Consider the following 13,939-nt stretch of genomic DNA (forward strand, 5'->3'; position numbering starts at 1 on the left):
AGATCTCTTATCTTGACTTTTTCAATGGCTTTTGTTGTGTCATATCACGCTGCAGCAAGTTATCAGAATCAAGTTAAAGATGGCTACATCCGTACATAGTATATTTGAGAAGTTATATCCCATCTGGTATTTGACCTGCACTAATCCCTTGTCTTTAAATAGTTTTCATCTGTGTTTCTATGCCCATTGATTAAATCTAAAATGTACATTCCAGTGATTTAAACCTATATTATATTGCTTCTGGTTGGCTTATTGTGAACGTACAGTATATGATATATTACATATTTGTGCTTTTTTTTTCGTGTTATGCCAGATCCGTGTGTTTCGGCCACCTAATTACTCTGGGACAATAGCCCTGGCTTTGCTCGTGTCTCTAGTTGGTGGATTGCTTTACTTGAGAAGAAATAACCTGGAATTCATCTATAACAAGACAGGCTGGGCTATGGCAGCTCTTGTGAGTATTACTTTAAATTTCATTAGTTGCCCACTTTTTGTTCTTACTACTTCTTTCTTTTCATTTTTTTCTTACTTGATTTTTTTTTTTCTTTTAAAAATGGTCTTGTCTTAAAATATACAGTCTATTTGTGAGAACTGTTTGATAAGTGTTAATTGTGATTCATGGATTCCGTCATTCCATCAGATTCTGAGACACAAGAACTAAAGAGACAGCAAAGCAAGGGGTAAAGCACCACATTTTCTTGCCATGTTATCACAACCAGTACAATTTAGGGGAATCATTGACCCTTAAAAGGGATCCCTCAATTAGGGAGCATCTTTTCTTAGATCTTTACATTGTGTTGTTCCTCTGTTATTCCTCTTAGAAATTTATGAATAGACAACTGGGTATTACCAGTTTGAAGTGTGTCCCTACACAGACTGACAACATCCAATCAGTGCTCATAATCTCAGATTGTGTATGGACACGCGTCTTTGACAAGGGGAATGGTTACACCCAGTTGTAATACATTAGAAGGAATAACCGAGGAATGGCACAACACAGAGTTCTAAAAAAAAACTTATGTTTCATGGGGAAAACAAGTATTTACTAAAATAGATATGACAGGAGAGATGACAGGTCCTCTTTAATTTGATGCCTCAAAATCTTTTGCTTTAACGTAAAAGTTGTTGTATAAAATAACACTGCAAATCTTTGACATATGTACTGCCATTCCACTTAATAAAGTTCCAAAAGAATTGTCACATATTGCCATATTCATAATAGGCGACTTACATTAATATTCAATAACAAATACTTTATAGTAGTTATACTGCCAATAGTATAGTATGGAGCAATGTTCTGGAGAGAAAAAAAAGAAAAGGCATACTCTTTTCAGCATTCACTAGGATGCCAACCGTGTTTAAATTCATGAAGTGTCCATTATTTTCTGTTTAAGATGGGGGTGCAGCCTGTGCAGGTTATTGTGGTTGAAGTCATCACAATTTTAATACTGTGTTCATATTAGTGTTCTGACATGTAACTACGGATGTAGCCATCTTTATCTTTTTTGTTTTGTTTTTTTTGTTCCATATTTTTTATTTCCTCCAACCTAAGTTAGTTAAACACATGAATGACTGACATAAAAAATAAAGGAGCATTGAGTCCCATCAGGTCAGCCCATCCAGCACCATAGGTGCACTACAGATCGTTCACTGCAGGCTCCAATGGCAGTAATTGGGCACAAGGGAATGATTCATGTTAACATGGAAAGCTGGTGAGACGTAATCAAATTGGTTCCCAAACATTAACCAGGAAGACGCCAGTCCGGCGTTGAAACGAGTAGCAAATTGTTTACTTTGCTTTTTATATGCAATAAACCAACTGATCACTTAATATAAGCAGCGCCTACAGCATCCCCTTGTTTTCTGCTTCTATGCATTTTCAAACATTAACCAGTAAGAATACCAGTTACAATTTATAAATAAAGGTGTTTGACAAAAAAAAAAAAAAAATAGAAAGTCCATGAACGCTCAGGGTATGTTACATTGTACAGCATGCCAGGTCACAGACATCGGGACGGGTTAGATGTATTTCTTCATCTCATCATACAAGACTAGCAGAAAAGCACCACCCATTCCTTTTAGCACATTGGACCAAGCACCCTTGAAGAAGGCTTTTGAGCCTTCATCACATGCAATCTTCCTCCAGCAGTCCATTGTGCCACTGTACATGTCGTCAGCTCCTCTCCTTCCGGACTGCATCATCATACGACGACGGACTGTGTCAAATGGGTAAGAGGCAAAACCGGCCACTGCGGTTACTGTCTGAGCGATCATCCAGCTGACTATGATGTGCGTGTTCTTAGGATCTGGAAGCATACCTTTAGCTGTGTCATAGATGCCAAAATAAGCAGCTCTGTCAATGATGATGCCCTGGACAGACACATTGAAGCCCTGGTACAGGCCTTTAAACCCATCGGATCTGAAAATCTTAGCCAAGCAGTCGCCAAGACCTTTGAATTCTCTATCAGCACCAGCTTTGCCCACATCGGCAGCTAGACGCGTTCGGGCAAAGTCAAGTGGGTAGACAAAGCACAGAGAGGTTGCACCAGCAGCACCGCCAATGCCAAGTTTCCAGCAAAGTAACGCCAGAACTGGGTCCTCTTGTCAACACCATCAAGGAAGACCTTCTTGTACTTGTCTTTGAAAGCAAAGTTGAGGGCCTGGGTTGGGAAATATCTGATCACATTGGCAAGGTTACCACGCCAGAAGGACACAAAACCCTGTTCTTTGGGGATACGGACAACATAGTCCATGATTCCTTTGTATTGCTTGTCAGCAGTGATCTGTTTGCTTGCATGTTGGACTTGCAGCAGAAGCTTGACTCGTTCAATAGGTGCTACAGCAGTCTTCGAGATAGCAGCTGCCACACCGCCGGCCAAGACATCCTTGGCGAAGGAGATAGCTGCGTCGGTCATGGTGATCGGTTGGTGGAGAGGCGAGTGGCTCTAATTGCAGCACTGAGCTTCCGAGGGCTGGGGGCCATATTTATCTTTTTAACACATTAAATAGACAGGGCCAAGAAACTTTAAGGACTAGTTCACACTTGGCGTAAATACTGCGGATTTTCCGCGAAGTATTTTGTTGCGGAAAATCCGCAGCATGATACAGCAGCAGAGGAGTGGATGAGGTTTCAAGAAATGTCATCCACGCTGTGCGTACATGATATGTGGAGATTCCGCACACAAATTGACCTGTGGTGCAGTTTTTTAAGCCGCAGTATGTCAAGTGTTATTATGGAATTGCCGGTAGTTTGTTGTGGGTTTTCCCCCATTGAATACAATGCGGATCTAAAACCCGCAACAAACAGTCAAGTGTTGTGAGTTTTGCGGCAGGATTACAACGATTACACAGCAAAAATCGCAACTTAGAAAAAAATGCTTATACTTACCTTTGACCTTCTGCAGGCCGGCCTCCTGGGATGACGTTTCATCCCATGTGACTGCTGCAGCCAATCACAGGCTGTAGCGGCGGTCACATGGGATGAAACATCATCCCAGGAGGCCGGCTTGGATGACGTCAGAAGGCCGGTCTCCTGGGATGACGTTTCATCCCATGTGACCGCCGCTACTGCCAATCATAGGCTGCAGTGGTCTCCTGTGATGAAACGTCACCCCAGGAGGCTGGCCTGCCAGCAGGCCGGCTAAATGCTGCAGTTTTCCCAGCCGACATTCCGGGCAAAAAATGCACCACAATTTGGTGCGTTTTTTTTTGCCCGGAATTCCCTGCGGCCACTGGGGCGTATACGCTGTGTACTTACCTTTACGCAGTGTATCCGCCCCGTGTGAACTTACTTTTACTTGACTTTACAATGGCATTTGTGCTGTGATATCATGCTGCATCAAGTTATCAGAGTCAAGATAAACTTGGCCACATCCATACATTTTATTATCTTTTGGTTTTCCTATTTGTCCACAAACATTTTTTTATTCTTGATATTTGGATACGTTGGCCAGAGAAAAGCAGAAAAAGTTTATACCACATATTAACAGACACTTTTATGCAGGATACATACCGTATACAGTGCAATGTTTCCTTTTGTAAGTAGTTTCAAGGCTTCGAATCCCTTGTATACATGCAGTTTGCACATTAGACATTAGTTCAGGGTCGTGTGTTTCAACTCAATTCACTCGGTTATGATGGATTTACTGAGATGCAAACATCATTCTGAGCCAAAAACCATCTACCACTGAAAAGCTCCACGGTAACATCTCCATTATCTTTGCACAGTGAAGTGTCCACTGTCAAGTTCTCTGACATATTGTTTATAACACTGTCAGCTCTGGAGATCCAGCAATGCATACTCACTATCAGATAAAAGGGAGAAGGCTCTGAGCACATATTAGGAAAAAAGAGTGCACATTTTTGCTAGTATTACCGAAGAATGGACACTATCAGTCATTGCTCCATGTAAAAACTATTCCAGCTCATCCACTGGAATGAGTACATGCAGTACAAAGCACCATATTACTATGTTGTCGCATTATTTCAAGTTGTTGTTTTTTTCTATATGAAGATTGTACATTTTATTTTTATCAATATTTTTATTACAATTTGTATAAATTATATAAAGTACAACAATGCTGATAGTGATAATGTAGTGTTTAACCAATTTATTCGAAAAAGTATGTGTCACGTTGGGTGCGTGGACCCACTGGGCCGTACCGCCTTGACGGTATAGCAGCTGGCCAACAGGGTACAAGTCAAAGTCAATTGTTTGGATAGGTGTACCTGTGGTAACTTCTGACAGTAGAGAAGACCGGCTCGGATGGGACCTAGGCAGCAGGCAGACACCAGGCGTGGTGTAACCAGACAGGCGTAGTACACAGCTCAACACGACTCCAACTCTAAACGGCACTTGAACCAGGATAGCACGGGACACAGGTTACAGGTAGCGGGAATGGAAATACAGGGAACTCGGAAACACTTAAGGAACTATTTGCAGAGATGAATATAGGTAAACGACAACAACGCTCAGGTAATGCAGGAAGGGGCAGGGCCCTTTTTATAGTCCAGGGTGCTCATGGGCTAATTTGCGTATCTAATTCAGGTGCGCGCGCTGGCCCTTTGAGACCAGACTTGAGCTTTTTCGCACACCCTACGGGACACAGCAGAGTGAAGTGGAAGTGAGCGCTGGCGTCTCCTGAGGAGAAGATGAGTGCCAGCGCTCACTTATCCATGGCTGCAGCCGTCTTGGCCATGGGTGTTAGGGGGGATTTACATGAGCGTGTGCGTTTTGCGCACGCAAAAAAAGGCGGCGTTTTGCGTGTGCGCAAAAGGCACTTTACAGCTCCGTGTGTCATCCCCGTATGATGCGCGGCTGAGTGATTTTCGCGCAGCCGCCATCATTATGACACTCCGTTTGGATGTTTGTAAACAGAAAAGCACGTGGTGCTTTTGTGTTTACATTCATAGTTTGACAGCTGTTGCGCGAATCATGCTTGTCCCACGGAAGTGCTTCAATGGGTGTGTGATGCGCGAACAACGCAGAAATATAGGGCATGCGCAAAAATCACGGACTGTCTGCACGGCCCTATAGACTAACATAGGTCCGTACGACACGCATGAAAATCACGCGCGTTGCACGGACGCATATCACATTCGTGTAAATAAGCCCTTACAGTGTGTAACCTCTGAAATGAAGATGGATTCCACCAATGCTGGAGAATACTTTTCCTTGTTGCACTGCCCAAAGTTTAAAAAAAATGCCAGTCGGTTTTTCTAAGTCAGTCTTTTTCCAAAATTATGAGAATATTAAATAATGCCTATTCGGGCATAAACTGGAGGAAAATATTTAATCTACTCAATAAGTGGTTGCATTCCATGTTCCAAAGAGTCTGTGAATGTGAATGTTCCCAAAAATGATGGAATATATCTGAATTAGTTTGCTCGCATTTAGCACAAGCATAACTGATGGAGTTAGACATTTTAGATTGCAAAAAAGGAGTAATGTAGGCCTGGGAAGGATGATTAAAGCCATACCTTGATAACTGCTGACAGGTATAGCTGTATTCATTTGTATAGTGGCCTCAAAAACAGTCTTTGTCTCCAATGTTGGAGTTTGCAAGATCCATTTACCGGTTCCTGAATGTATCTGTGGCCAATCAATGCATTGTCTAATTACTCTGTATATTGTGCTCGTAGAAGTCTGGTATTGGTTTGCCTTCTAAACCTTTTCGCGCAAATGGACCATTACATCCTAATTGCAGTCTATTGACCGCAATAGGACTTAATTGTATGCCCAGTGGCTGGCACAGGAACAGAGTTGTGCCCGCCTCAGCCACAGCGGGTGCCAGCTGTATATACAGTCAATATCCTACTGCATGGCAGGGATTGGAGTTACTTCCAATCCCAGCCATTTAACCCCTTAGATGCCACTGTCAATGGCGACCGCACCATCGAAGTGGCTACAGAGGGATCTCCGTCTGTCACCCGAACGGTTCCCTGTGACACGATTATGGTGCGCGGATGGTTTCCTATGGCAACTGGGAGCCCAATAAGGGCCTCCAGGCTTGCCATGGCTATATGCCTATTAGACCGTGCCAAAGTCACGTCCTAATAGATTGCCTGTCAGTTTTACACAAGTGTTAAATAATAGATATACACATACAGTGAAGGAAATAAGTATTTGATCCCTTGCTGATTTTGTAAGTTTGCCCACTGTCAGTCATGAACAGTCTAGAATTTTTAGGCTAGGTTAATTTTACCAGTGAGAGATAGATTATATATAAAAAAAAAAAAAGAAAATCCCAGTCAAAATTATATATATTTATTTGCATTGTGCACAGAGAAATAAGTATTTGATCCCCTACCAACCATTAAGAGTTCAGCCTCCTCCAGACCAGTTACACGCTACAAATCAACTTGGTGCCTGCATTAAAGACAGCTGTCTTAAATGGTCACCTGTATAAAAGACTCCTGTCCACAGACTCAATTAATAAGTCTGACTTTAACCTCTACAACATGGGCAAGCCTAAAGAGCTTTCTAAGGATGTCAGGGACAAGATCATAGACCTGCACAAGGCTGGAATGGGCTACAAAACCATAAGTAAGACGCTGGGTGAGAAGGAGACAACTGTTGGTGCAATAGTAAGAAAATGGAAGACATACAAAATGACTGTCAATCGACATCGATCTGGGGCTCCATGCAAAATCTCACCTCGTGGGGTATCCTTGATCCTGAGGAAGGTGAGAGCTCAGCCGAAAACTACACGGGGGGAACTTGTTAATGATCTCAAGGCAGCTGGGACCACAGTCACCAAGAAAACCATTGGTAACACATTACGCCGTAATGGATTAAAATCCTGCAGTGCCCGCAAGGTCCCCCTGCTCAAGAAGGCACATGTACAGGCCCGTCTGAAGTTTGCAAATGAACATCTGGATGATTCTGAGAGTGATTGGGAGAAGGTGCTGTGGTCAGATGAGACTAAAATTGAGCTCTTTGGCATTAACTCAACTCGCTGTGTTTAGAGGAAGAGAAATGCTGCCTATGACCCAAAGAACACCGTCCCCGCTGTCAAGCATGGAGGTGGAAACATTATGTTTTGGGGGTGTTTCTCTGCTAAGGGCTTAGGACTACTTCACCGCATCAATGGGAGAATGGATGGAGCCATGTACTGTCAAATCCTGAGTGACAACCTCCTTCCCTCCACCAGGACATTAAAAATGGCTCGTGGCTGGGTCTTCCAGCACGACAATGACCCGAAACATACAGCCAAGGCAACAAAGGAGTGGCTCAAAAAGAAACACATTAAGGTCATGGAGTGGCCTAGCCAGTCTCCAGACCTTAATCCCATCGAAAACTTCTGGAGGGAGCTGAGTTGCCTAGCCAGTCTCCAGACCTTAATCCCATCGAAAACTTCTGGAGGGATCCGAGTTGCCAAGCGACAGCCTCGAAATCTTAATGATTTACAGATGATCTGCAAAGAGGAGTGGGCCAAAATTCCATCTAACATGTGTGCAAACCTCATCATCAACTACAAAAAACGTCTGACTGCTGTGCTTGCCAACAAGGGTTTTGCCACCAAGTATTAGGTATTGTTTGGCAAAGGGATCAAATACTTATTTCTCTGTGCACAATGCAAATAAATATATATAATTTTGACTATGTGATTTTCTTTTTTTCTTTTTTATATATATAATCTATCTCTCACTGGTAAAATTAACCTAGCCTAAAAATTCTAGACTGTTCATGTCTTTGACAGTGGGCAAACTTACAAAATCAGCAAGGGATCAAATACTTATTTCCTTCACTGTATTTAAACGGGCCAATAGATGTTGCAGTTGAATCTTCTCTTGTTTCTTAACTATGGTCTGAAAATGCATATAAGTACCTCTAATAACCACTTTATGCGTACACCAAAACGCAGACAGCTATACCTTGTTACTAATATTCAGTTGAAAATATACAATTAAATATAATATTGTGGCGAATTTAGACTTTTAACATTCAAATTCAGGATAACTTTTCCCATAAATAGCTGTTATTTAAAGTTTGAATTCCTGACATAGAACATGATATTGCATGGTTAATCCTGTATCTTTTGACAGGGACAACCTCTGGTTTTTTTTCTGGGGATCAAAATTTGTTGCTCTGATTTCTTCAGGGCAAGTCCAAGTTAGATGACAGAGAAAGAAGAGAGGGAAAGGGGATCATGATCTATATTCTAGTTCAGACATTTCAATTTTCAAGTTTTTTTTCCAGTCCAGGGTTAATTTTTCTGGGATAGTGGTTGAATTATCAGTTTTTTTAGGGTTTTTGTATAGCCATTCCAAAGAGAAGATTCTGTGCAGATTTTAGATTGTGACAGGTATGCGTGATATCATCTTTAGTAAAAATCAGCCTCAACAGGAAACCCCATCGATAATGTATATCGTTTTATTTCAAAATTGACATGATATCCTTCAATTCTCCCTATTTTTCTAGTGTGGTCGGGAAGAGGTCCTAGAAAATTATAAAATTTTTGTGCTTGGCTGGTAGAGCCGTCTTTAGCCAGACAGCTCTCATCATGAACTCTTCTTTAACCCCTTCCCGAGCACCCCACGTAGATTAACGTGCTGCAGCACTGGTCCTTGTGCCTGCAGCCCGTTAATCTACGTGTGCTCCTAATAGAGCACACAGGCTTTCCCCGCATGCCCGGCATGTCCCAGTACAGGCTGCTACTGGCAGCCTTAGTACTGGGGGAAAACATCGGGTCGGATCACAGCGGTGATCTGAACCGATTAACCCCTTAAATGCAGCAGTCAATAGCGACCGCCGCATTTAAGTTGTTATAGCAACATCCCCAATTTCCCAGCTGCTGGGAAATTGGGGATTCTTTTGTGCTCAGCACATTTATCTGTTCATTTATTGTAATCATCCCTGCCAGCTGCTAGGGTCTCTAATAATTTTGAAAGTTATAGCAACATCGGCACCCCGCTACGTGATTGCGGTGGCCGATTGTTGCGGGGGGGGGGGGGCGATTGCTATGGTAACAAAGGCTTCTGGTCTGCCATCTATGGAAGGCAATTTGGCCCTGCCTAGTATGCCTCCTGTCAGTGTGTAACTGACAGGTATAATACACTGCAATACATAAGTATTGCAGGGTATTATAACAACGATCCAACAAGTTAAAAAAAGTTACAAAAAAATTTACAAAAGTAAAATGTCAAATAATAAAATTAAAAAAATCGCCCTTTTTCCCTTATAAAGTCCTTTATTATTAGAAAAAAAAAATAAAATATGCATAATTGGTATCATCGCGTCCGTAACGGCCTGTACTATAAAAATATAATGTCATTTATCCCGCATGGTGACCGCCATAAAAAAAATTATAAAAAAACTATACCGGAATCTCTATTTTTAGTCACTTCAGCTCCCAAAAAATTGCAAAAATAGGTATCAAAAAGTCGCATGTACCCAAAAATTGTACCAATAAAAACTACAGTTTGTTCCGCAAAAAAACAAGCCCTCACACAGCTTTCCTGATCGAAAAATAAAAAAGTTGTGGCTCTTAGAATACGGTGACACAAAAGCAAAATATTTTTTTTAAAACCGTGATTTTATCCTACAAACACCGTAAAACATAAAAACCCTATATACATATGGTATCGCCGTAATCGCATCGACCCACAGAATAAATTAAATATGTCATTTATAGCGCACGGTGAACGCCGTAAAAAAAAATAGAATAAAAAACAATAGAAGTTTTGACGGCCTAATTACACTAAATTCAGCAAAAAACTTATGGGATCAAAATGCTCACTATACCCATAGACAAATTCTTTTTAGGGCTGTAGTTTCCCAAATGGGGTCACTTCTGGGGGGTGTTCACTGTTTTGGTCCCTCAGGGGCTTTGCAAATGCGACATGACACACTAAAACCAATTGAGTAAACTTGAGGTCCAAAAGCCAAATAGCGCTCCTTCCCTTCTGAGCCCTGCTGTGTGTCTAAACAGCCGTTTATTACCACATATGGGGTATTGCCGTAATCAGGAGAAATTGCTTTACAAATCTTGGGGGGCTTTTTTATTGGAAAAAATTTTGATTTTTATTTTTACTGATTAATTCCACTAAATTCAGCAAAAAACCTGTTTTGGCACTACAAGACCTCTTCAAACCTGACATGGTGCCTAAAATATATTCTAATAAAAAGGAGACCCCAAAATCCTCTAGGTGGTTCGCTGCTTCTGAGGCCGGTGTATCAGTCCGTTAGCACGCTAGGGCCACATGTGGGATATTTCTAAAAACTGCAGAATCTGGGCAATAAATATTGAGTTGCGTTTCTCTGGTAAAACTTTTGTGTTACAGAAGAAAATGGATTTTCCGACAAAAAAAAAAGAAATGTGAAAATTTCCCCTCTACTTTGCTTTAATTCCTGTGAAATGCCTAAAGGGTTAAGAAACTTTCTAAATGCTGTATTGAATACTTTGAGGGGTGCAGTTTTTAAAATTGGGTGACTTATGGGGGTTTCTCATATATAAGGCCCTCAATGCCATTTCAGAAATGAACTGGTATCTATAAAAAACGATGCCAACATAAAGTAGACATATGGGAAACGTTAATTAGTAACTATTGTGTGTGGTATTACTATCTGTCTTACAAGCAGATACATTTAAATTTAGAAAAATTCTAATTTTTTGCAAATTTTCTCTAAAGTTTGGTGATTTTCACAAACAAATACTGAATTTATTGATCAAATTTTTCCACTAACATACAATACAATATGTCACGAGAAAACAATCTCAGAATGTCTTGGATAGGTAAAAGCATTCCCAAGTTATTACCAAATAAAGTGACACATGTCAGATTTGAAAAAATTGGCTGCGTTCACAAGGCCAAAACAGGCTCAGTCCTGAAGGGGTTAGCGTGAAAAAATGGACTTGCTATCACACCGCTTTGGACCGAGGCAGGAACACACTTGTCGTACTTTAACCTATCTCTAACCCTGATATATCCCGAGATGTGTGAGGTGAGATGTTAAACATTTAAAAAAAACATATACCTCTGACGGATGTGTCTGACAGATGCCAACCGTCAGCCATAGATTCCCGTTTACTGGACGGCACGAAATTGTATTGAATTAATATCATAGAATATTGCATAACTTAACACAATTAAAGAAAATTTAAGGGCGGACACATCTGTATATTTCTTGGCTTACTACGCCAATAGTCCCTGTCAGTCATGAGGTCCATAGCTGAGGCTTCAGGTAATGTGGCTGCCATTAAATCACATATATAATACAGTACTACCTTCAAAACAACAGCAATTATTTTAGGTACACTTAGTCAGGTTTATGATTAACCAATTATACCAAACAGGTGATAATCATTATATTCATATGTAGGTTGAAGCACAGTCATTAACTGTAACAGAATGCAGCAGATCAAAGACACATCATACTTACTTCCCTTTGAAATCGGAAGATGTCCAACAGTGCCATCAGCTCAGAACTGTCAGAAACCAGTGGGACCCAGGTATACACATCTACTGTTTAAAGAAGTCTGGCCAGAAGGGGTCTTCATTGAAGAATTGTGGCCAGAAAACCATACTTCTGACTTGGCAACAAGGCCAAGCGACTCAACTTTGCACGAAAACATAGGAACTGGGGTGCAGAAGGGTGCAGAAAAATGGCAGCAGGTGCTCTGGACTGATGAGTCAAAATGTGAAATATTTGGATCTAACAGAAGGCAGTTTGTTTGCCGAAGGGCTGAAGAGCGGTACAATAATGAGTGTCTGCAGGCAACAGTGAAGCATGGTGGAGGTTCTTTGCAAATTTGGGGCTGCAGTTCAGCAAATGGAGTTGGGGATTTGGTCAGGATTAATGGTGTCCTCAATGCTGAGAAATACAGACAGATACTTATCTATCATGCAATACCATCAGGGAGGCATCTGATTGGCTGTAAACTTATTCTGCAGCAGGACAACGACCTCAAACATACAGCAAATGTCAATAAGAACTTTCTTCAGCGTAAAGAAGAACAAGGAGCCCTGGAAGTGACGATATGGCCTCCACAGGGCCCTGATCTTAAAATCAATGAATCTGTCTGGGATTACATTCAAAGACAGAAGAATTTGAGGAAGCCTACATCCATAGAAGATCTGTGGTTAGTTCTCCAAGATGTTTGGAACAACCTCCCTGCCGAGTTTCTACAAAACCTTTGTGCAAGTATACCTAGTAGAATTGATGTTGTTTTGAAGGCAAAGGGTGGTTACGCTAAATATTGATTTGATTTAGATTTATCTTCTGTTCATTCACTTTGCATTTTGTTAATTGATAGAAAAAAATCAACTGCTAACACTTTTTAAAAAAAAAAGCATTTACACTTTGCAGCATTTTTCCACAGCCTAAAACTTCTGCAGATCTACCTACTGCTGTAACGGTGTACTATAGTTAAATCAAAGTGTTACATGTGTCAGTCAAGAGCATTGTTTGTGTTTCCACTTTTGCTGTACAATCAGCTACAGTAGTAACCAGTTCAGATTTTATTTATTTTACCATGGTTTTAATATCTGAGTGTATTGGGTCCTGAAAATTGTTTAGCATTCCATGGAGAGAAGCCTCAGTTTCCTGATCAGAGAACTCTCTAGAATTTACTGAAGAATTTAGGGTAGTTTGATTTAGTTGGTGATATATTTAAACTGGCATTGGTATTTTGCCTTGATGTTTCTGGGAGCCCAATTTTCTGACTTTGTTGTGGGAGAGTATGTGGTTAATTGGGTGAGCCTGGGCAGCCCATATTGTTAAAAAGATGCTAGGCAGCAACAGATTTGAATGCAAAGGAGCAGCAATAGAATGTGGGGATTGGCTAATTTCACTCTGGGGCCGCAAGCACACAGCATTGGGGCCGCTAACACACTGCATTGGGGGTGCAAGCACACAGCATTGGGGCCGCTAGCACACCGCATTGGGGGTGCAAGCACACAGCACTGTGCCATAAATAGCGGCCCATCTTTAATCTGTTTACCTTTGCTTGCCGCATAAAGGCAGCAGGTGTAACTGGGATTTACCTCTAGCCACCGTTAAAAGACAGCGGCTAGTGGTGTTATCCTGTTGGGATTGCACACGCATGTGCAATCACAGATACATCATTGTTTGCAAAAGCTCAAGCATTTAGAGGGACCAGGTACTAAAAACTATACATTACTGTAGTTCCCCAACAGATTAAGTGGAAGGGGAAGACAGTCACAGAAACTGGAAATGGAAAGTGAATGTATTACTTTATTTACCTGTTTTTCCATGGATTGGACACAGCCTGCGGTCTGGGACCTTTACCCCTCAAAATGCCCTGCTATGAGATTGAGAGCACTGGCTGCACAGACTGCTCTGATTCCGGGAATAAGCTGCCTGTGTCTGAGCAGCGTGACATGCTCAGGCAGCAAGAAGCTGCAAGGTAATAGATTGGAATCTGGGATACAAGATGTCACCTCGACCAGCTGCATTTATACAGTAAACTTTATT

At 41.4% G+C, this 13,939-nt stretch overlaps 1 protein-coding gene and 1 pseudogene across 3 annotated transcripts in view; one reads left to right on the forward strand and one right to left on the reverse strand.

The window, feature by feature from the left end:
* TUSC3 (tumor suppressor candidate 3) overlaps positions 1-13,939 on the forward strand; it is a 716,299-nt gene that overhangs the window by 610,246 nt on the left and 92,114 nt on the right. For all 3 annotated transcript variants that reach the window (XM_075860043.1, XM_075860050.1, XM_075860035.1), the window contains one exon: positions 314-454. In XM_075860043.1, the coding sequence (XP_075716158.1) occupies positions 314-454 (141 nt within the window). The remainder of the gene's footprint in view (positions 1-313; positions 455-13,939) is intronic.
* LOC142751101 (ADP/ATP translocase 2 pseudogene) lies at positions 1,883-2,971 on the reverse strand (annotated as a pseudogene).

This window comes from Rhinoderma darwinii, chromosome 1, assembly GCF_050947455.1.
Source record: "Rhinoderma darwinii isolate aRhiDar2 chromosome 1, aRhiDar2.hap1, whole genome shotgun sequence".
NCBI classification, from domain to species: Eukaryota; Metazoa; Chordata; class Amphibia; order Anura; family Rhinodermatidae; genus Rhinoderma; species Rhinoderma darwinii.